The sequence below is a fragment of the Ursus maritimus genome, unplaced genomic scaffold (assembly GCF_017311325.1).
Source record: "Ursus maritimus isolate PB19 unplaced genomic scaffold, ASM1731132v1 scaffold_13, whole genome shotgun sequence".
NCBI lineage: Eukaryota > Metazoa > Chordata > Mammalia > Carnivora > Ursidae > Ursus > Ursus maritimus.
In genome coordinates this window covers 64,627,636-64,651,615 of record NW_024423675.1, presented here as the reverse complement: position 1 = coordinate 64,651,615, position 23,980 = coordinate 64,627,636, and the positions used below count along the sequence as shown (strand labels likewise).

Below are 23,980 nucleotides of genomic sequence, written 5' to 3'. Positions count from 1 at the left end.
ATGAAAAAAAATTGAAGATGACACAAATAAACTGAAAGACATACTGTGCTCACACATTGGAAGAATAGTGTTAAAATGCCCACCCTACCCAAAGCAGTCTATGGATTCAATGCCATCCCCAACAAAACACAGTGGTATTTTTCACAAAACTAGGACAAAGAATCCAAAAATTTGTATGAAACCACAACACACCCCACATAGGCACAGCAATTTGAGAAAGACGAATAAAGCAAGAGGCATCATGCTTCCTGATTTCAAACAATACTACAAAGCTATAGTAATCAAAACAGTATGCTACTGGCACAAAAACACACACATAGATCAATGGAATAGAATGAAGAGCCTAGAAATAGACACACATGCATATGGCCAAATAATCTATGAAAAAGAAGGCAAGGCTATACAATGGAGAAAATACAGTATTTTCAATAAATGGTGCTCAGAAAACTGGACCAGTACATGCAAAAAAATGAAACTGGACCATTGTCTTATACCATGTATAAAAATAAATTCAGAATGGATTAAAGACTTGAATGTAAGACTTTAAATCATAAAATCACTAGAAGAAAGCACAGGCAATACGCTCTTTGTCATAGGTCTTAGCAATATTTTTTGAACTAGTATTCTCAGGTACGGGCAACAAAAGCTAAAATGGAATTGCCTTAAACTAAAAAGCATTTATGCAACAAAGGAAACCATCAACAAAATGAAAAGGCGACCCATGACTAGCAGAAAATATCTGTAAAACATATAGGAAATAAGGAGGGTATATAATAGCCAGAATATATAAAGAACTTACACAATGTAATATCAACAACAGTAACAAAAACCCAACTAAAAGATGGGCAGAGGACTTGAATGGACATATTTCCAAAAAAGGCATACAGATAGCCAACAGGAACATGAAAAGATGCTCAATGTTCTATGCTCAATGTAATGATCACCAGGGAAATGCAAGTCAAAACCAGAATGAAATAATCACTTCACACCTGTCAGATCAGTTATTATCAAAAAGACAAAAAAAAAAAAAAAAGGAAGTGTTGGGGAAGATGTGGAGAAAAGGAAACCCTCATACACTATTGGTGGAAATGTAAATTGGTGTAGCCACTATGGAAAACAATATGGAGATTTCTCAAAAAATTAAAATTAGAACTACCACGTGATCTAGCAATTCTACTTCTAGGTATTTATCCAAAGAAAATGAAAAAATGATTTGAAGAGATATATATACTTGTATGTTCATTGTAGTGTTATTTACAATAGCAAGAACCAAGATATGGAAGCAACCTGTGTCTGTCGATAGATGAATGGATAAAGAAGATTTAAGATATAAATATCTTTATCTATATAGTTGGAATATTACTCATCCATGAAAAATAATGAACTCTTGCCATTTGCAAGAACAAGGATGGACCCACACAGTATTATAGTAAAGTGAACAGCAATTAGATGATAGAGCAAATAGTACTCTCATGTAGAGCTAGCAAGCATTTAAATATGAAAAATGAACTTGGAAAATGATTTTGATGTAGTTACTGAAGGAAATATATACATACCCCAGGACTCAGAAATTCCAGGAGTATACTCTTGGACATTTATACATATTTTCTCCAAAAAATGTCTTAGAATTTTCCTAGTAACACTATTTGTGACAGTCCTAACCTAGAAGTCACACAAATACTCATCAGTGGAAGAACAGATAAATAATGTTCTAAAGACACCCAAAAATACTACACAGGAATGAGTATGGAGGGTCTGTAATCATATGCAATAATGTGGGTGAGTCACACAAATTTAATGGCCAGACACAAAACGATTATGGATTTTAGGATTCCATGGATGTAAATGCAAATCTGTTGTCAGAAAATTGAACTTGGGGGTATATTTGGGCAGTGACTGGAAAAGGCCCGAGGGAGTTCCGTGTTAATAATGTTTCATGATCTGCGTGCTGGACCAGTGTCTTTGGTTTAATATTCATCAAGTGATACACTTATGTTGACATATGATGCATCAACTAAAGTCTAAAAGACAAATGATCAATAGAGAATTGGTCCAAGCCAGAAATACCTAGAAATCTAAGTTCCATTCCTTGCTCTGCCATTTAATAAGTGTCCTGAAACCACAACAACAAAATTGAGTTGTCTGAGATTTATATGCAAAGTGGAGGAAAAAAAAATCTGCCTTGCCTCCTCATAACATGGGTTGGAAACCCAGATAGAATAAAAATGACTATTAGATGTTAAAACATGTAATAAGCTACTATATTTAATATACATAAAACATTGCTAGGTCATTCAAATTAAATAGGAAGATATTTTACATAATTTAGTTTAACTATATGTAAAGGATCATGTAAGAACCCTCTGGTCATTTGGAAAAAAAAAAAAATCAAACTGTCTATCCCACTTCTTAAACAAAAATGAATCAGGAAAAAGCAAAGCTTTAAAATAGAACATTAAAATTATGAGGATTTGGGGGGGGGAAACTAAAATTTTTAGATAGGAGAAAGCTTTTGTAAACCATATCACTTTAACATTTTACAATAAGCATGTACAACTTTTATAATAAGGTAATTAAAATATGGCATAAAACATTTGTAAATTATTCTAATTCCTATACTTTATATTTATATAAAACCATTAGCATTTTTCTTGAAGCTGTTAATTCAAAGATGATTGTCTCATTATAGTACAAAAGATGGTCATTCATTAATCTATTTGAGAAAAAAAAATAGCACCTCTTATGTGCCAGGAACACTTCTAGAGCTAGAGATTCAGCAGTCAGTAAAATAGTAGTAATTCCCTGCCCTCAAGGAGCTTACTCTGTACGGGAAGAAGACATAGGATAAACTAAATTGATATGAGAGGGTGGTCAGTATTTATGGAAACACATAAAATGGAAAGATGAGTGTGCTGCAGTAGGGATGGAAGAGATTATTAAGAGGCTGAAATTTTAAACAGCCAGGGAAGCTTTCACTGAAAAGTTAATTTTTTTTTCAAAGATTTTATTTATTTATTTGACAGAGAGACAGACAGTGAGAGAGGGAACACAAGCAGGGGGAGTGGGAGAGGAAGAAGCAGGCTCCCAGCGGAGGAGCCTGATGCGGGGCTCGATCCCAGAACGCCAGGATCATGCCCTGAGCTGAAGGCAGACACTTAACGACTGAGTCACCCAGGTGTCCCTGAAAAGTTAATTTTTGACAAAAAAAACTGGAAGGAATAGGAGATGGTGATATGTAAAGGGGAAATGCATTTTAGCCAAAGGGTACAGGAAGGGCAAAGGCACTGAGCCAGCAGGGCAACTGGCATTTTCCAGGAACAGCAAGGAAGCTACTGTGGATGGAACAGAATGAGTGAGGAAGAAAGCACTAAAACATATGCATAAAGAAGCAAAGGTGCCAGATTACTTAGGACCTTACAGGAGGCAAGAACTTTAACTTTTACTCGGAAATGAGGAGCCATTTAAGGGTTTGAGGTAAGGAATGCCTTGATCTGGCTGAGTTTTAAAGGGATCTTCTGAGCTCCTAAATTGGGGGAGGGTGGTTAAAAAAAAAACAAAACACAAGACTAAAGACATATAACAATCACAGCAACAAGAAAGAGGATGAAGAAGAAACAGGAAGAAATGGTAGATTTGCTTACCTTCATTCAACAGATACTTAGTGAGTACACAGATGCTGGTTAGGATGAAATTAATTGGTTAGCCATGGGTTCTGCCCTCACAGGGAATTTACAGGAGATAAAACATGAGACAAAGTAACTATAATACACAGTAGAAAACAATGAGCAAAGGATAACTTGCCATCTTGGTTGACAAAGAGGGAGAATTAGGGAAGTCTTCTTGAAGCAGTAGGCATTTTAGCTGGCCACAAAAATCAAAGCTCGACAGCTCTTTGACCTCTGCCTTTTCCAGACTTCTTAATTGCCAGTGCCTAAAACAGTGCTTGGCAGTCAGTCATCAGTAGATGTTCGTTACATAATGTCTGAATGAACGTGGGTGTGCAGATATGTAGGGAGGAGGGCATTCAAGCAAAGGGAGCAATATAAGTGAAATCATAACAAGGACAAGTTACAGTTTTAATTTGGTGGAAGGAAGTGAGACTAGGGGAATATGAAATTAAAACCTTAGGGCAAGGTTATATTACAGAAGACCTTGCTGGTCCTGTGAAGGTACCAGTAATGAGAAGGGAACTTTGTACTAGAAAGATGAATGTAATACTGACAGGTGATTGAAACAAACAACCAATTGGTGGATGGAAGCTAGAGACCAGTTTGGATTAGACTGTAAAAACCCAGACAGAAGGTAATGAGGATCTCAATCAGTTTATTATCACTTGGTCCCCTCATCATTAGTACTTCCACTATACTGAGTAAATATTTGTAAGCCTTAGCACAGATGTGTATTTACACGTACTGTAATTATTTTGTCTGTTTCCTTTTCACTAGCAATACAGCATATTTAGCACCAGTGGTGGACACTTCTAATCATCCCCCGATTTCCCTTTTCCCCTTTATTACAGTAATAAAATGCCCCAAGTTTCAGCTGGACATAGAGCTACCAGTCAGAGACTCCATTTCCCAGCCTCTCTTGCAACTGGATGTGGTCATAAGACTAAGTTTTGGCAATGGATTTGAGTGGGAGTGACAAGTGCAACTTTTGGGACTTACATTCCTAATGAAGCTGCTTGTCCTCCATTTCTTCCTGCCTCTTCTTGCAGGCTGCTCCTTACCCATTTTTCTCTCTCTATGCCTGAAATACGTGTTAGAGATTATGCCCTTTTGCACCTATATAACTTTTGTAGCCCCTTTCCTGATGAAACAGGTATGGGGGCCTGGGAGTTCCTTTAAGGGTCAATTTTTCATAGGTTTTTGTAAAAAGGGAAAATATAAGCCTATGACCAAAGTCTGGCCAGTGGGATGTGAATGAAAGTGGGGTGTAGTGTCTAGGTCCTGCCTCTAAAACAAAGCTCTCTGCTTCTTCTTTCCTTCTTTCCGAGTGTAGGGATTTGACCCTGGTGGTGGTAAGCCCACCTTGACCTAGGGGATCATCCTACAGGATACAAAGCAAGAATATTCAATCAGTGCCCAACAAACTTGGACTTATATGTAACAGAAACAACTTCCATCTTAGTTAAACTACTCTTATTTGGTCTCTGTTAAACCAGCCAAATCGATATCTTAATACATAATTTATAAATATTGACCATTACCACTATATGTTGAATTACTATATGATTGGTAAGTATAAATATCTCTCTATAAGTAAAGCAACATTAAAGGTTTATTTCTCCCATTCCCCTAAGCTTTGAACATAAAACATCTATAAGCTATAGAAAAGGAAAGCTATAGTACAAAGCTTCAGCTGAAGTCAACTTCTGTATCATCACAACTTTGGGTCCAAATCCTAACTTGCTTTATGATAAAGTACGTTAGCACAGAAAGCATCTACTGTCAGTTGAGATTAAACCAATACAACACTGAGCTAGTGGTTTCTGGTTATAGGTTTTAAAATACCATGAAACGAGGCCTTTAAACGGAAAATGGACTGTGAAATCTTCAAATTCTGTATGTCCTATCAGTCTTTTTAGGCAAATGTAACAATATGAATTTGAATATTAGTCTCTGATTTCAGGAATTTTCTCCTTGCCTGTGTTCATAAAGAATGCAACAACAATTTCAAGGAAGTAAAGGAAGAACAGTATTTGACACTGGGTCTTAAAAAACTAGCCATTTATGTTTCTTATTATTTTAGAAATATTTTTATTCTTATAGTTTATGACTGTTTAAATAAGGATTTCTGTTTGTACAGCCCATCTGATCAAATCTGTTTATGATCAAGTGTATTTACTTATGTTACTAGAGCATTCTCAAAGAAACACAGAAAGTGCCCACAGAACTCTTTAGGATTTAGCTGTGTATGTCTTTTGTGGAAGAGCACTGGATGGTGACTCATTTAATTAGGAAGTGTTTGAAAGAGGCAATTGAAGGTGAGCCCCAACAATTCAAAAATGATTTGGGTGTCAGCTTTGGGATAGGGATTGTAATTAAGATAAGCTGGAGACTGGCACATTATTTTCTGAATAGAAATAAACCTTAAGAAAGAGATAGAGCTATTCTGACTTTTTAATGCCAAAAAGGTTTATACTGTTGAAGACAGAAATGGTGAAATGTAAATATTGGATATAAAAAGGAAATGTTTTATTTCCTAAACCACTGAAGTTCTTTTGTATAAACAGTATCTTTCTTTTATCAAGACTTCATTATCGTGTGGTAGTTTTACAGGGACTTTGTTTTGCTGATCCCAAATCTTCAGAACTGTGCCTGTGGTTAGCAAGTTCTTAGCTTAGCTAACTGCTGCCCCTCCCCCCCCCGCAAAAAAAAGAGAGAGAAAGAGAGATATGGTTGCTGATTGAATGACTGAATGAGACGATAATGCTTGCATCTATGAATTGTAATTTCCCATTAAATAAAGTGAAAGAATGACACATCCTGTTTTGAGGGTCTTCATGGAAATACAGATATTACACTAAGAGACTTTCCCTAAAAATACAAAAATAAGGAGATATTTAACTTAAATAAGTTGTTTATAAAGAAGGCTGCTTCACAATCAATGTTTTTTGTTATTTTAGTTTTGTAAGCATATTTACTACATTTAGTAATGCCGGATTACTTAATTTCCCAGAAACTATAACTTTAGGTATAAGGCTATGTTAAAAAAATACATGATTATAAACATAAATTTAGAAAAAGAGAAAATCTGACCAATTTTCTGCATGTCTGTGAACAAATATAACATTGAAAAAATGACCAAGATTATAATTAGAAATATGGTGTCAAAGAAAAAACAAATAATTAGCTTGAATGGTTATGGTATTCTATATTGCTGATAAATGAGTCATCTTGACCCCCATCACTACCTATTTACGTGAACACCATGCAAAAGGATTTCAACTACAACAAGCAGGAGTTTTAGTCTATATCCACAAATTTTCACTATTGTAAACCAACTGATACACATTCCAATAATCCAACTATCATTTTGTGTAGTAATATGGCAATCTGGCTTAGGGATCTAGAGGTAATCTGTTTCATTCATGCAGGTAAAGGATGGGGTTTAGGAACAAGGTACTAGACTTGCAACATTTATGTAAAAGAAATACTGTGATAGTGGAAAGCAACACTATTCATTTAACATAATAAGCTACCATACAATAAGTCAGATGCTCCCAGAGTGTAAATTATACCAATTTGAAAGCTGCATTTATTATTAATATCTCATTCCCAGACAGGGGCTTGCTTAGTGAGTCACAAGTAAAACCTGGTTTAGCATACCAAATTTTAACTGTTTAACAAATATGAAAGTTTTTTTTAACCTATCATGCATGTAGCTAAATCACTTGTGTGCATTTTAAACCTTTTTTTCCCCAATAGTATTGAGAATATTTCATTTTTACTATCACAAATAATATAAATTAAATACAGACTATATAGTAATAGAAATACTTGAACTGAAGCTTGGATTGTTTAAAATTTATCATTTAAAAGGTCTGGAAATAGACTTCATATTAAATTGCCTATCAGTGCTCTAACAGGCTGATGTTATTTTGTAAGAAAGAGGGTTGTTAGAGTAAATGCAGGGATATTCTAAAATTCCTTAGGTTGAACTGATGAGATTTCTTACTACAGATGATTTAATGAGTTCATGCTTCTAGGTGTACATCAGCACATGTCAAATTCTGCAAGAGTTTATGATTTCTAAGAACTCGCCTTCTAGAAGGCCCTTTGCTGAGTGGGGCTCCATTAGGAATCAATAAGTAATGAGGCTCTTTTTTATTTTCGTGTAAATAGTTTAAGAGTAATTTGGGGTGGTCTAGAAACCATGAGTTATTAGGAAAGTGCTTATAAATGGGATATAATACCTCACTTGCCCAAAATCCTTTCTAACAACCTAGCCGGGACCTCCACACTCTGTTGGGCACCTTCTGCAAAGGAATTGCCATTTTTGCCAAAGACCACCCAGGACACAGATTCAGAATCCATTTCAGGGCCGGCGAACATCTATAATCTCGTGTTCCCTGATTCGGACCGAGTGCATTCAATGCAGGAAGATCACTTACGACTGAGTTTTTCATCATGGCTTTGACTGTGAAGCCCTCAGAAACCAGGGAGTGAGGCTGGTGCACCGGGAGCGGCTGTTGTGCCAGCAGCTTGGTCCTCTTCGGCATCTTGTCTGGGCATTTGTGTAAGCTCAGGGTCTCTTTTTCTGCCACCATCTTCCTAGAGAATGTCTTGTTCTCATAAAACGTGTAGTAAAAGAGTCAGTGGGTTTTACGGATGTGAAAAGGAGTTCGGGAAAAATGTAAAAACGCGCGTTACTGGTAGAAATTCAACCCCTCGTAGTGCCCAGGGTGATCCAGATGTTTGGCAGCTCCTAGGTGAAGGGAGTTGAGGGAGGGGAGGGGCGGGAAGAGGGAAGGACCGTGGCAAGAGCCGCAACAAGCTTCCAAAGGTAAGCCTCTTGGTTGCTAAGCGACGCGTCAACACTGCTGCCGAATGGCCCAGGCCCCCCGTGACGTACGTTTCCTGGGCCTGAATCCGGAATGGCGGCGGAAGGCGGCCAGCGGAACGCGGGCGGCGACCGGCGGGCGGCGGGCGGCGGACGGCGGACGGTGGACGACGGACGGCGGACGGCGGACGGCGGGCGGGGGGCGGGGTGAGGAGAAACTACGCGCTAAAACTACGACTCCCAGAAGGCCCCTTGGCTGCGCGCCGTCCGCGCGTGCGCATTCCAACTGCCGGCCACAGGGGAGGCGAGTGCTGGAAGATTGAACCCCGGAGCCACACTGGTGGGAGGCACGTGCGGGTGCCAGTGGGCGCGTAGGTCCCTGCATGCCCAGCAACCTCCACCTGCCCAATGACCATGATAGGTACGTGGGTGCCTGCCAGGTACAGCTTCTTTGCGCCGCCCCGCCGGGCCTCGGCGGACAGGGACCCCAGGTCCGCCGGTGTCAACTGTCAGTGTCAGGGCGGCCGTGTCCGCCTGTCCTCAGCCCGCGCTGCGGGCTTCCTAGTGCCCGCCATGGGCCTCCCAGTGCCCGCCGTGGGCCAGGAGAATAAGTGTGTGTGTTCTAAGCCCCCACCCCGCCCGTGGTTTGACAGGCTTCCCACTGGAGACAACTTCTTCAGGGACCCTGGTGTGCGCCCCTGCGCCTCCCAAGGTGAAGGCTGGGTCGCGCGTTCCGAGAGCGAGCTCACTGCTCAGCCGGACTTGCGGGGGTCCCTTTGCAGATCCCTCAGTGAGCCTTGGTAGCTGCATTCCAGTTAGGAACAGATTGGGACCCCCGATGTAGGACTCTTTCCTGGGAAACCCTAGCGAAGCATTTAACTCTGGTGGAAAGTACCTGCAATAATGGTTAGGATCAAAAGAAATTCCTGCAAAGGGATTTAAAGGTCTTGCCGCTCTGATTTTTCCTTTTAAATCTCTCATTGTAGGTCTGAGATGAAAGAATTAGAGTAAATAACAAGGATTAAATATTTGCATAATGAATTATTATTATTTAACACCAAATGACCTAGGTGCGTTTTTGTGATTAAAGCTTTGGAAATGGTTTATTATAATTGTTTATAAACACTGTGATGTGTAAGATTAGCAAAGTTTCTCCCTTCCGGGGTTAAGCCAAAAGTTTTTCTTTTTTCTTTTTCTTTCTTTTCTTTTCTTTCTTTCTTTCTTTCTTTCTTTTTTTTTTTTTTTTTGTTCTTCTTAGCGGTAATCTTTGAAATTAGTGGAAATGCACAGTATGATTAGAAACCATTGCTATTTTGGGGGTTTATTATGACAGAGACTTGCTCTAGATTGTGTATGGAAGATTTGGTGAGCCTATTTGGGGATTATTCCTGATGAGTGCCACTTACAAAACACTTTTGATGGCAATGAGTACATCTGAAGACAGAAGTGGTCTGTCCAGAAGGATGAGAAGTGGATTTTAAAATACGTGTTTGTATGCGCTGATAAAGTCTTCTTAAGTCTTTTTTTTAGTAAATTAATGTTAAAGTATAAGCATTCTACTCACTGGGAGAATCATGCCAGGGATTAACTGACACTGTCTATGCAGCAGTGATAAAACCTAAGGATGTTGTCCAGTTTTTCTTTCCTTTCTAGCATAGTATGACTTTTGGTGAATGACTTTTGAGAGTTATCCAATTAAGACATTTTTTCTTATAAATAAATTTTTCATATAAACTTTTACGAATCTTTTGAGACTTTTTAGGGTGACTATTACATATAATCCACTGTAAACGCAACTCTGAACTGATTCAGAAAACCAAGAAGACAGTTTTCAAAATCCATGATGTCAGTATTTTATAGGAAAAAAAATAATTTGTTTTATTTTGAAAACAGTTGTGCAAATTTTATTTTAATTCAACTTAATCTAGTACATGAATACTTTTAAAAGCAAATTTATAGTAAAGCTATATATAAAGATAGGGACTTAAGATCTAAAAATCACAATTCTAAATTATTATCTAATAAATGACTATATTTGTTAGGATGAACTATGTTTAGGGAGTTTAGTTTATTTGGGATTAAGGGACACAAGAAGAAAGAGTATGATCTTTGGATTTGATTAGACAGTTATTAGTAACTTGTAATTACATGGAGAATATAAGGTACATTTTAAAAGACGTTTTTTCTCATACTCCAGATTTTGTTTTACGTAGTGCGAATAAATGTGTATTACAACATAAATACAACATGCCCCCTCCCAAGAAAAGTACCTTACATATAAAAACCACGGGGACAATATGCAGTAAATTATTTTATACAATTAGTTTCACTGCCTAATTTTGTTGGTGGGCACATTTTTATAAAAATCGTAATTGCTACTTTTGGACTTGGTTGTGTTGGAGAGTGTGGAAAGGAAGAGAGAGTGTTGGAAGGTAAGTGAAAGTGGGGGAAGAGAGAGTGTGCCTAATTCTGTTGGTGGGTACATTTTTATAAAAATCTTGGTTGCCAATTATGGTCTTGGTTGTGTTGGAGGATGTGGAAAGAAGAGAGAGTGTGAAAAGGTAAGTGAAAGTGAAGGAAGAGAGAATATGCCTAATTCTGTTGGTGGGCACATTTTTATAAAAGTTTTGATTGTCAGTTTTGTGCTTGGTTGTTTTAGAAAATGTGAAAAGGAAGGAGAATGTTGGAAGGCAAGTGAAAGTGGAGGCAATTGAGAAGAAGTTGTAGAGTGATGGGTTTCCAATTTCTGTGACTAAACTTTGGAGCCGGGAAAGGCATTACAGTTTATACCTAGTGATAAGCTGGTGATCAAACTGTAAACAATATATATCTGAGATTTTTTTTTTAAAGACATTGTGCTTCTTAGAAATTGCCCCTTTATGCCTATGCTCTTTTTAATTGCTGCACCCTCTTTAATGCAAATAATACTCTTCCGCTTTATATAAATCTTGGCTTACTTTTGAGGAAAAACAAAAATAGGTTGACATGGTACAATAGGAGTAAAGGGGATTAACTGTTACCTCACTATCAGTAGAATTAACCTTCCTTTTATGTTCTTAAAACCCAGTCTTTCTTCGTGGCACAGAGACTGTTTCAAAAGTACTTACATTTCTCACTTAAATTATGACTGGTATGTTAAATGTCCTGACCCAGACATCCATAGAAACATATTAATTGAAGTTGGTGATTATGACTTTGAGAAGTATGGGGAAGGATATCAAGATAAAAGAAAGCAGAATAGAAAGGCTTAAGAAAATTCTACTTAGTGGGGTGCCTGGGTGGCTTGGTCGTTAAGCATCTGCCTTCAGCTCAGGGCGTGATCCCAGGGAGCTGGGATCGAGCCCCACATTGAGCCCCCATCGAGCCCCACATCGAGCCCCACATCGAGCCCCACATCCATCTCCCTGCTCAGCGGGAAGCCTGCTTCTTCCTCTCCCCTTTCCCCTGCTTGTGTTCCCTCTCTCGCTGGCTGTCTCTCTCTCTGTCAAATAAATAAAAATCTTAAAAAAAAAAGAAAAAGAAAAAGAAAATTCTACTTAGAAAAATACAACTTTTGGCATCATTAAAAGCATATTTCACCCTTTTAAAAATTAGCAATTTTTATTTTAAATTGAATTTTAGTAGTGATATTTGTAGCATATTCTAATTCCTATAGAACTGGATTTAGGTATTTGAGTAATATCAGATATTTTTTTTTTTTTTAAAGATTTTATTTATTTATTCGACAGAGAGAGAGACAGCCAGCGAGAGAGGGAACACAAGCAGGGGGAGTGGGAGAGGAAGAAGCAGGCTCATAGCGGAGGAGCCTGATGTGGGGTTCGATCCCATAACGCCGGGATCACGCCCTGAGCCGAAGGCAGATGCTCAACCGCTGTGCCACCCAGGCGCCCCTGAGTAATATCAGATATTAAAGTACATAGATCTGTATACAACAGCGTTGTCAATATTGGAATTCAAATTCAGTGTCTTATTTAAAAAGTTTTGATTTTTTTAAAAAAAAATGACAATTAGAACATAGTCACATCTGTACATTGTTTAGATTATCTCTTAGAAAAAATATATACCTATACAACTCCACCCCACAGTAATTCTTGCCTACTTTTTTAATTTTATGGATGTACACAAATTATGCAAATACTTTTCAATAAATGAACATTCAGTAGGTTTACAGATTGCTATCATCAGAAATGTTTGTGTTCATATCTTTTTATTTGTGTATGTAAGCATATATGTAAAGTAGAAATCTTATTACAATTTCTGGGTGGATTTTCTGGTCAAAGGATTAGTAGATTTTGACTTTTTCTAGCTATTTCTGAATTGTTCTAAAGTAAGTCACCCTATTTTACATTTCTGTCTAATGCAGCAAGGTAGCAAAAGCTGCCCTGCTCCTCAGGACTGAAGAATTTCAAAAAGACATCCTCCTCAAGACTGACTCACCTTCCATCAGCAGAGCACCTACTGGGTTTTTCTTTTCTCCCTGCCTCTTTCCATCCCCGTTCAGGTTTAGTGCCTTTGAACAGTGCACAAGCTGCACAACTGTGCTTGGTGGCTCTGCCTTGTCTGGCAGTGTTTATAAGAATGCCCATTTACTCCTTGTGTATCATAAATTATTTTTGCTTTTGCCTTTCTGTTAAAAAAGTATATTTTAAGTTTTAAAATGAATTTATGAGGGAAAAATCCCTCTCATTTTTCATTTTATATTGTTTTATTTTCATGACAGCAGATCCAATAATTGAGTATCTACTATTCCTGGTGCCAGGGATGCACGAGTGAATGAAATAGAAAAAAAAATGCCCTTGCTATCATGAACTTTTGTCATGAACTTTACTATTTGCCTACAAATCTATATATTTGTTTTAAAGCTTATATGTGGTGAATTTGAAAGTCTCAGAGTTTATATTTCTAGTTGAATATACCACAGTACTACTTGCTTTGCCATTTCAATAATTTTAGATAAAAAGTGACCCTAATTGAAGTACTCAAGATAGGCTCTGAAAGCTTCTATTTACGACGAAGTACAATTGTGTCATAAAGGAAATTCTACTGAATCTTTGCATAGGTGATTTTGTATAATTATGTACAGTTCTTCTTTGGCTCCAAAGGTTCTAGAATGATGACCTTATGCCCTTTTCAATTTTGGAATGATTTCTAAGGGTTTTTTTGAAGTCTACATTTTTTTTGAAAACTCATAGCTTCATTGCTTTAAAATGATACAATGAAAGTACTTTGTATTAAGATATGCAGATCCATTTCTACCTCCAAAGCTTCTTTGAAAAAGGGGGAAAAAAATCTCCTTACTTCGAAATGCTTCATATTCATGAAAGCAGTTTCAATGCAGAATAGTCTATTCTTTTAGCTTTTAGTTCTTTGATCAATGAAAATTGTTTCTTACCTGCTGTTTCTTCACCCTTTAATTGTGGCCCAGTGCTTATTCAGTGTTTCTGTTTTAATTTGCATTTAATGAGCTCATTTTAAATATTTCTTTGTAGTAACCTGAATGATTTCTCTCTTAAGTTTTATAATATTAAAGAAGGAAATTTATATGGCAGTTGGCTGATTTATGTTGCAGCTCACCTTCCTGGCTTATTTACTTCCCCCTATAGGAGAGAGTCTTGGTTAAAAAGAATTGTGGTAATGTTACTATATTTCCCTCAGTGCTATATGTCCTAATTATCTGGGGCTTCTACCAGGTTTATTCGTGTATCTATTTCTCTAAATGGAAGCCTTTCTTCCCTGGATTAACAGGTATTTCAGCTCACGATGATGATGTCAGTGTCAGTTCTTTCTGAGGTACTGGGTTGGGTGGTGCTGTGCAGGGGAGGAGGTCCAGGTGGGTGGCAAGTGTGTGTCTATCGCCTGCTGGGAAGGGACACAGGGAGATGTGAGACCGTTTCTCTGAGATGAGTTTGTGATCTGGTTGGACTGATGAGACATGTATTTGGGTAAGAATTCCCCCCTCCCCCCAACAGAAGCAGAGTAATTAGAAAGAGATGTGTATATATCAACACAAACATGCACACACAAGCACACACACACACACACACACACACCGTCACCCCACAGATTTTCAGGTCTCTTCTGCACGTTATTTTCTCAGCTTTGAACGTTATTCCTCTCTGTAGTACATCTGGAAACTACCGTTCATCCTGCAAGATCCATTTCAAATGACACCAACTTTATATGAAGTTTTCCTTAAGATCCCCATCTGTGTGTCAGTTCTCACACTTCTCAACCTGAAGCAATTAGCTCCTCCTTTAGAGTCAACCAAGAGCTTAGCAACACCACATAGTGTAGAAGGTGTACAGAAAAATAAAGATTTGCAGTCCTACACTGTAACTATCATGATGTAGGTTTATACAGGGAGGTGCTGGAGAGGGTAACTGATAGAGCCTGGTGGATCCACTGTGTCCAGAGGCACTGAAGGACAAGTAGGAGTTCATTAGACGAAGGCAGCGTTCTAGATGGAGGGACAGACATGAGCTGAGGCATGTCAGGGAGAGGGGAGGGTGTGATGAAGACCATGCAGTGAGGCAGAGGCCAGAGGAAGTAGGCTGGCACCAGGCTAGAAGGGCATGGTCTGTCAGCTGTAAGCAGGGTCAAGGACGGTAGCTTTACACTGCGGTGGCAAGGAGGAGTCGGTAGTGAACCATTGTATCGGACGGGCGGTATGCACGGATGACAGTTTAGAGAGATGTCTGTGGCAGGAATGGGGAGCTGTGCTGTAGTGCCGCAGTGCCCAGGAGCCCAGGTAAGCATCGATGGCTTCCTTCTTCTCTCAAGCAGGAGATGGTCTTCCACTAAAAGCGATAGGTGGTTGTAGGCTAGGAGATGGCTTTTCTCAGCCTGGTGACATTGCAGATGTCATTAACTCATCTCTGATGAAGGGCCACATTTCTAAAAAAAAAAAAAAAGTCCTTTTTTTTTTTGTAGAATGTATTAAATATCTCTCATTGACAGGTATTTTTTTTTCCATGTTACTAAAGCTTTAAATTTATTCATGTTTCAGAGGTACTCTAGATGTCCTTCTTTGCTATGTGGCACGTGATTTTTAGGTTTCTATTTATAGTTTGTTCCGTAGATGGGGAAACACTGTTGCTAAAGCCAGAGGTCCCGATGACCCAGCATAGTGCAAGGTAGGGTTGTTTCCTTTTCAATATCTGCATAACTTATACACCTGGTCATGTATTGAGACCATCCTTGGACCAATGTTTGTATTTTTAATAGTTCGATAGGTTCTTGATGATTTCTCCAATTCACTTTTCTTGTTAGACTTGAATAGGGTCCCTCATAAAGGTTAACATTAGAGCCCTTACTGTTGGAACAGAGAAAAGCTCGAGATGTACAATATATAGCAACTTTACCTGTCCCTCTAACCCCATTCCCACCCTCATCAAATAGGAAAAAAAAAATAGTGATTAGGGAATTAATATTGGTGTTCCAGGTGAGACAATTTCATTATTTATCTAATCGATGGATGTACCGGTTATTCCTGTTCTTAAATGTTTCTGGAGTTTTAGTGCATAAATTAGGTGACCTGAGTTGAAGCCCTTTGTAGCTACATTGTGATTTTTTAAGCTTATTGTGCAGAGTAGATGCATTTTCCAGAACATGGAAAGGTAGCATACATACCTGAAGCTTGCTCTGCATGAATAACAGGGAGAAATAGGACTGACTGAGTTTGCAATGTCTGTATTTCAAAGAAGCCACCTGTACTCCCCCTTTTCTTGTGTTTTACTGGTTTTTTTGCACATTATTTTCTCAGAAACTGGAATTTTAACATTTCATTCTTTAGCTCGAAGGAGCAGCTGCTGTCTGAATAATTAAGAGGGAAGCTCTTTCCTCACTTGCCACTGGTTTCCACAGGGCTTGACTGTTGGTTGTGAAAGTGTTTCTGAGGGTCACAATGGGGATGACATGACTAACCAGACTGGGAACCACCAGGGTCCTTCCCTACACGGGGAGCTGTCTGCAGTAAACACGCCTTGTTTCTGCATTTTGCTTTCTTAGGAATGTGGTCCTGGATTTACTTTATTCCTTGATCCTGTTTTGGGGAGTGAGGAATGTTAGGCTGAGCAGAGGATTGGGAACCAGGTTGGCTTACTGCCTGGAGAAACAAGGTTGAAGAATAATAATTCATTCTCTAGCATGCTTCTTTCCACTCTTGAACTCTGGTTTGGAGTCCTTTCCAGCTCCGTGGCGTGTCCTTGGGGAGTGAGAGGTACAGATTTAAGCACAACTGGGGCATTCCACGATTTGCTGCTTACCCGGGCTGCCGAGTACAAACACACGTAGACCGCTCAAGTGGGTGGGTGTTCACCAAGTTTGGATTATTGTGTGTGACAATATCAAAACATGTTTTTAAATGAAGATGCCTGAGTTAATAGTATTGGATAAGAATTGAATGTGTTTTACTGTGCAGTCAATTTAGACATAATCGTATGATACAAACAGAAAGTAATATATAGTGGAGGTCTGATATTTGTATCCTATTCTACACTTAGAAATTGGTGAGATGCCGTCATTGGCAGGTTAGGACATTTCTTCCTTTATTGTGGTCCTCTCTAGAGTTTTCTTTCTTCTTCATTGTGCATTTTTATTTATGTGTGTGGCACTTGTAGTTTCTCACTGCATGTGGAGTTTCTATCGAATGTATTGTTTTTCCCCCCATTGGCTTAATTACCAGGAATTCACCAAATAATCTTATTCTCAGTGTATGGTAATTTCACAGCGGGTATATGTGCTAGCCTTTAGACCCTGGCCGCTGCTGGGCACCTCAGCGCCACTGCACATTTTATAACTCCGGTTTTTTAGGGGGACTTTCTGGAATGATTTTTATTTGGCGCCTAACATATGAGGAACTTCTTTATTGGGTCTAGTCATGGTTGTCACAATTCTTTGTGTATAAATTTATTAAAAATCCCTTCTGGCTTCTGCAGCTGATTTAATCATTTTATGCCTGATAAAATGCAAGCTATGCTGGTAAAGTTAGAGAATGGGTGGTGATGCTGTTTGGGGTCAGATTTCTGGAGGTGACATGATTTTTTTTTTTTCTTCAAGCAATGATGATAGTAAGAATATTAACGTTATCACCTAAGTCTGATAAATATGTGTGACTTCTTTAGTAGTTAAGAAAGATTTTTTTAAAATTTCTTAATGTAAGAGCTTAGTTACCATAACTGAAAACTTGATAGCATTATATATGTAAAAATTTTAGAAACTATCCCCCCAAATTATTATCTTTGGATTGTAGAATTCTTTTGCACTGTGGTTTTGTGTTTTTCAGATGTTCGACATTAAGCATATACTATTTTGCAAATACAGAAATTTAATAAATGTTATAAACACAGTCTTCAGGATTGGACAAGTGTATCACCTTTATAACATATGTAGAACTGACTCTATTTCTGTGGCAAATTATGTCAGATAAATTACCAGTTGTAGCATCGAATAATCTCATGTTCTGGTCATAAAAGTAGTGTTTTCTGGAAGACAGATTAGCACCATCATTTCCCTAACTTTTTAAAAGTGGTATTATACACTTGCGAGGGGTAGCTCAGTTATTGTGTTTGGTTCCTGTTGCCTCTAACAAATTATCACAAGTTTGGTGGCTCAGAACAACACAGATTTATTCTCTTATAGCTCTGGAGGACACAAATCCAACGTTGAGTTTGAAGGGGCTGAAATCAGGTGTTAGCAGAACTAGTTCCCGGAGGCTCCAGCAAGGACTCCTCTGGGACCTCTATGGCTCCGTCCCGGCTCCTGGCTGCCTTGCTCCAGTCTCAGGGTCACAGGGACCACAGCACCTTCTGCTTCTCTGTCGTCACATCTCCCTCTGCCTCCGTCTAGTAAGGACACCAGTGATTACATTCCCCATCTCAGGATCCTGAATTTCACTGCATCCACGAAGTCCCCTTTGCTACGTAGTCACATTCACGGGCTTCAGGGACTAGGACATGGCCAGCCTGAGAAGGTTCTTCTCAGCCTACCGCCAGTACCATTAAGGTTTTCTCCATCTGAAAGCTAGTTTTGAGGTGTCTTATTATGAGCTAAGAATAACAGATACAGGACGTTGAATTGACAGTGATAGTACTTGATTTTGCCTTTTCTGAGGTCGTTTAAAGGCAATGCAGTAATGTCACACATGAGGCATCTATTATTTATTTTGTGGACTAGTTGATGAGGCTGGCCAAGGACATAACTCACTTTTCAAGGTAGTTTTCTCAGGTGGCAAATGAACATGTGGCTACACTCCAGGACTGAAATGGTGAATTACAGCTGGGTAATTTGCTGTACCAGGTTGCTCATTTGTATCCTGTAGAGCAGGGGAAGCTTTGTTATGCTTTTGACAGGAAATATGACTTCACACAACAACACATGATCAGGCAAAGCCGGAGCAAAAACCATTTTATGTACATTTTGATTTCTTATTTGCCAGTTCACTACGAATGTCAGACAGCTAATGCTCCTGTGGAATAATTTAACATTGTCCTGCCTTCCTAAATAATAACTAATCTGGCCTGGTTGAAACTTACATAGTTAGAAATTATAAGTAAATTCTAGTAAAGTTACGAAGGACAAAAAAGAATGAAATTGTGTACTTTACTTCACTTAATTTTTTTTTTTTTAAAGATGTTGGTATAGAATTTGGTTTCATGAGGCAGTTTTAGCTGAAATATTTGGAAGATATTCAGTTACACATTGTTAGTGCAGTTAGGAGTAACTCTAAGGGAAATACGGAATAAAATTTTAAAATAGACGTAGAAATGGATTTGTAAGAAAAGTTTATTTTTATTGGAAAAAAGAAGAAAGAAAATAAATGTTAAATTCAACAAATATTTATTGAGACCCTGTGTTATAGGACCTGCCACAGGTAGCAAGTCTGCATATCCGAATGAGGAAGTCACAATTTAGTGAAGATGCTGTTTACACCTGTGAAATAGTGATCAGCGGTAACAAAAGTTATAATGGAAGCGTGTTTACTTGAACAAGGGAACCTCCAGAAAAGAGGTGGCATTTGCACTGGACTTTTAGGGATGAGTGGTCTCCTGAGCAGGCAAATAAAGTTCATTCCTAGCAGAGCAAGATGTGAGGGCTCGGATATGGAGGCTGTGCTGGGGAAGGAGAAGTCATGGATGGGAGCTCGGAGTACAGACGGAGCTAGGAAAAGGAAATGAAGAGGGATCAAGGTGAAGAGAGATAGAGGCCTGCTTAAGACAGTTTTCTGTTCCATGCTGGAGGGTTCACATTTTGCTATGCTAATAATGAGGAGCCAGTTGGTCTAATTGCTAGGAACAGGCATGGTCAGATTTATTTTCAGAAGGATGGCTTTGGCAGTGGGGCCAAGTTAAATCGCACTTACTTACTTTTGGATGACAGAAATGATGGCAGTACCAATCTGGGCGATCTGATGGAGTGAAGGGCAGCACGTGTGCGACAAATAGATACTCTCTGTTGAATTCCAAGGCCCATTGGGGTAGAGGAAGCAAACTGGACTGCCTGCAGTGGTCAGTGGCAGGTGAACATAACCTGATGAATCAGAACTCTTCTAAGATAGTAGAAAGTGACAGTGTCTGTGACTGAAAGTAAGACGTAAATGCAAATTAAAAAAATAATAATAAAATGGGCAACATCTAAGGTAAACACCAAGTCCGTTGCATTGCTTCCTACTTCAGGTCTTTAAGCTACTAGGACAATCAGCTGTGCTTTGATATTCAGAGTAAACAAATCCTTGAGAAGGTTGGCATACTTAAGATTATTTTGATGGAATGATTTTCCTGCTAAAGTTTAAAGACCTAATCTCATTTCATTTTAATGTTGTGTGTTTACTTACCTGCCTCATTCTTGGGGGAAGACGTGTACGTGTACTTAATAAATAATTGCTGAATGAGTGGAAGTGTGAAACAAAGGGGAGGAGACCATTCTCTTGTTTCTGGTTTTGTCGTCTCTAATCTCCCTTCCTGTTGCTGAGGTTGAAGTACCTCCTTGCAAGAATCCAGTCTCCACTGATATTTGCCTGTGGCGTGGGACCTCATCTTATTTAGTTTTGTAACCCCCAAACCGAGCATAATCTCAGTAAGTGTTGAAATAGATGAAAGAATAGAAAAGGGTAGTAATTATGTGGCTTGATTTTGGCAGAGATGAAGTATATTAAAATGTTTCATATTCTGAGAAGAGATTTATCAATTTTAGAGAGATCTTGGTCTTGTCACATTTTCCTGTGCAAAAATTGGAGCTAGTACAGGATGATGACTTCTTTCTTTTTCTTTCTTTCTTTCTTTCTTTCTTTCTTTCTTTCTTTCTTTCTTTCTTTCTTTCTTTCTTTCTTTCTTTCTTTCTACTGTTATTTCTCCTTATTGCTTCTCTAATGTTGCCCTTAGAGGGAAGCCATTCCATTATTTTAACTCTGGAATTAGCTGGGATTTTAAAGTGGTTGATCCCTGCAGGATGTTTAGAGTGTAAATCACATGGATGCAGTGTCTCTTTTCCACCCTTAGCTTTTAACTTTGCAACAAATACAGACCCCAGTTCTTCACTGGGGTCTGTATTTACTTGTTTCCCTAACTCAGCTTTTCTCCATGGAATACTCTCAGTAGAAACATATGCTCAAAGCTTCAAAGTAATTACAATATCACTAAAAGCTTCATAATCACATTACTGAAACTAAACGTTAAAAAATTTGATTTTCCTTGATCTAATCATTTCAATTTAATTTTAGGCTACCGCATGATTGATCGAGAAAACCTGGCAGGCCAAAGTCAAGGAGTGTTTATAATGCCTAAAGCCTTGCTCAGAAAACTTCAAGGCAATTTAATTTGGGTAGGAATTCATTTTAATTATTCTGAGGGATTCTTTTTAAATGGGGAAAATAGATTTGTTTCCATGCTCTTAGTGTTTGACCTGCTCTGATGTCATCCATACCGTTTTGTGTCTGGAGTCTCCACCCCACCTCCTTCTCAGTCCTGCTAGACAAAGACCCTGGAGGATACAAAGGTCCTAGCTCTAAAATAAGGAACTGAAGTCAGATTCTTTTTCATAATTGTTCTAACGATGTTCTTTCATGCTATTTATAAGACAGGTTTAAATTTTGATCTTTTTTGGAGGGAAATTACAGACAGTGTTGACATATTCGTGTCTCTGCAGTAAGCAAGCACACCCCCAGCAGTGTCTGCATCAGGCTGTATTCTGTGTCCACATAATTGAATAGCAGGATATGCCGGCAGGATCGCTTCCCCACGACGGTACAGACCATGATGAATAAACATAGCTACCTTCTCCTCATGGCTCACAGGGGGGCGGGGGAATGGCCATCCATCAAATTCATGTCTGTGGTTGTTCTAAAAAACCATTCATTTTTATTTTTAATGAATTATGGAGACAAGTGAATATGAAATTACCTTCTGAGCTTGTGGATTTTCCTAATTTTTAGCACAGTTTGTTTTAATCACATGCATTACCATGCAGTAAATCTGGAATATTTATGGATCACATTTGATACTTAGCCTGAAGTCTGGACATAACTCTGAGGGAGTTGGATGTTGACTTTTATAATTCTGCTTCTAAATTGTTATTTCATCCTCTTTCTCAAGTTCTTCTTTATTTGCTGGTAACAGCGAGTAATAACTAGCAGACAAATCTTTTGCAGTAATCATACACAAATCACTCCGTGACATTTGAGTCTGTTCATTAAATTTCTGAAGGTGAATTTTGAACCCTCAGTACTTTGCTTTTGTACGATTTTTGACAATGGAGAATAAAATTACCTTCTTAACTCTTTTTATTCCCTGAATCTTGCATGGTTTTCCTGCTTTCCCTCTCCTTTGGTGGAGACCTAACTTTATAAAATATAAATATCTTTTATCCTTTTTTCTGCCTCCATGAGGGTAGGCATATTGTTTGGTTGGTTGATTGATTGATTAATGGTACTTTTGAAAGTCAGGCTTGGAATTTAAATATGTATATATATTGCCTGTGGCTAGGAGGACCCCATATTCACTTCTTTCCCTGGTCAGGCTATAGTCCAAATCACTCTTTCCCCTAAACTAGAATATAATGATATCTCATATACTTAAGATTTCTTCTCCACACTAAAATGTAATAAAGTGGTAGTACCAGTTCCCCTTCATAGGGATTTTGCTACAGGGGAACTGGAACTGAAGGGAAGAATTCCAGGTTTATGTGGAGGCCCAATAGAAGAATCCATAGGTTTGGGTTCTAGAAGAATGGAAGTGATCCAGATTTTTACATTCATATGTTAATGATTTTCTCTTGCTTTCATAAAACAATCTAGGATGAGTAGCTTCAACTTTATGACATCTATGTCAGTTTGTACTTGAACATTAAATATGGATGGTTGCCTGAACTGGGCTTTATAATATCAGGTATCACAGGTGGTTCAAGCCAGAGATAAGCTTAAATTGGATCTGGGAATTGATTTTCACTCTACTTGCAACCTAAGTAGCCTGCTAATACATCATGGATGCTGTCAGAAGACACAAGACTCATGGGTCAGAGAAGGACTTTATTACTCATGGCACAGCAAATTTTATAAGTGTTATCATATTTACACCAATTTCCTTTGCCCCAATGTGCTTTGGCCCATATGGATGCCATGCATACAGTGGGTTTGCATTTCAGGTGAGGACCATTTATTGAGCTTGAAACATCTGCCACCTTTTTTTTTTTTTTTTTCTTAAGATTTTATTTATTTTTTTGAGAGAGAGAAAGATAGAGAGCATGAGCTGGGGGAAGGGCAGAGGGAGAAGCAGGCTCCACTAAGCAGGGAGCTTGACAAGGGGGGCTCGATCCCAGGACCCCAAGATCATGACCTGAGGTGAAGGCAGAAGCTTAACCTACTGAGCCACCCAGGCACCCTGCACCTGCCACTTTTAGAGCAAGCAATAAGCAAACCTTTCCTTTGGGGATAGACATTACCTTATTTCTTAAGGTTGTTGAATGCATAAGCAACCCTGAGAAATGGCCCAGATAAAAGAAATTGAGGCCATACATTCTAGGTCCACTTAACAAGAAATGTAGGGGAGTGTGAGTCTTGAAGAAAACTCTCTCCTAATATGCAACATTAGTTTAATATACCATTTTGGCTTGTGATGAATTTTCACATGAGTATGCCACATGATGGTCATTCTGATTCATTGGGCCAACAGAGACTTGGACCAAATCTACTCAACTTGTCTCATATGGCATTTAATTCAAGCTGTGATCAATAGGATCCCAAGCAGCAGGATGAGGCCAGCTTGCAATATTGACTCTACATCCATCTGTCCCCATCCTGTCAGGGTCTCTGACTCAGCCTAATGTGAATAAATCCTAGGGGGAGACCAGTAGGTCTTAATTATTATGGAATCAATTATCTATTATGACCTATACAAGGAAGTTTGGAATAACATTGCCAATAATAATAACAGGGGCACTAGGTGGTCCAGAAAGTGACCCTCATGCCCAATGGAGTGCTATTTCA

The 23,980-nt window shown here is 38.6% G+C and overlaps 1 protein-coding gene across 1 annotated transcript in view; it reads right to left on the bottom strand.

Moving 5' to 3' along the window:
• Positions 1–8,616, bottom strand: part of PACRG (parkin coregulated) — a 518,965-nt gene extending 510,349 nt beyond the window's left edge. The window contains exon 1 of the mRNA XM_008688477.2: positions 8,117–8,616. Within this exon, the coding sequence (XP_008686699.1) occupies positions 8,117–8,272 (156 nt within the window). The 5' untranslated portion in view covers positions 8,273–8,616. The remainder of the gene's footprint in view (positions 1–8,116) is intronic.
• Between the last annotated feature and the right edge of the window lie 15,364 nt (positions 8,617–23,980).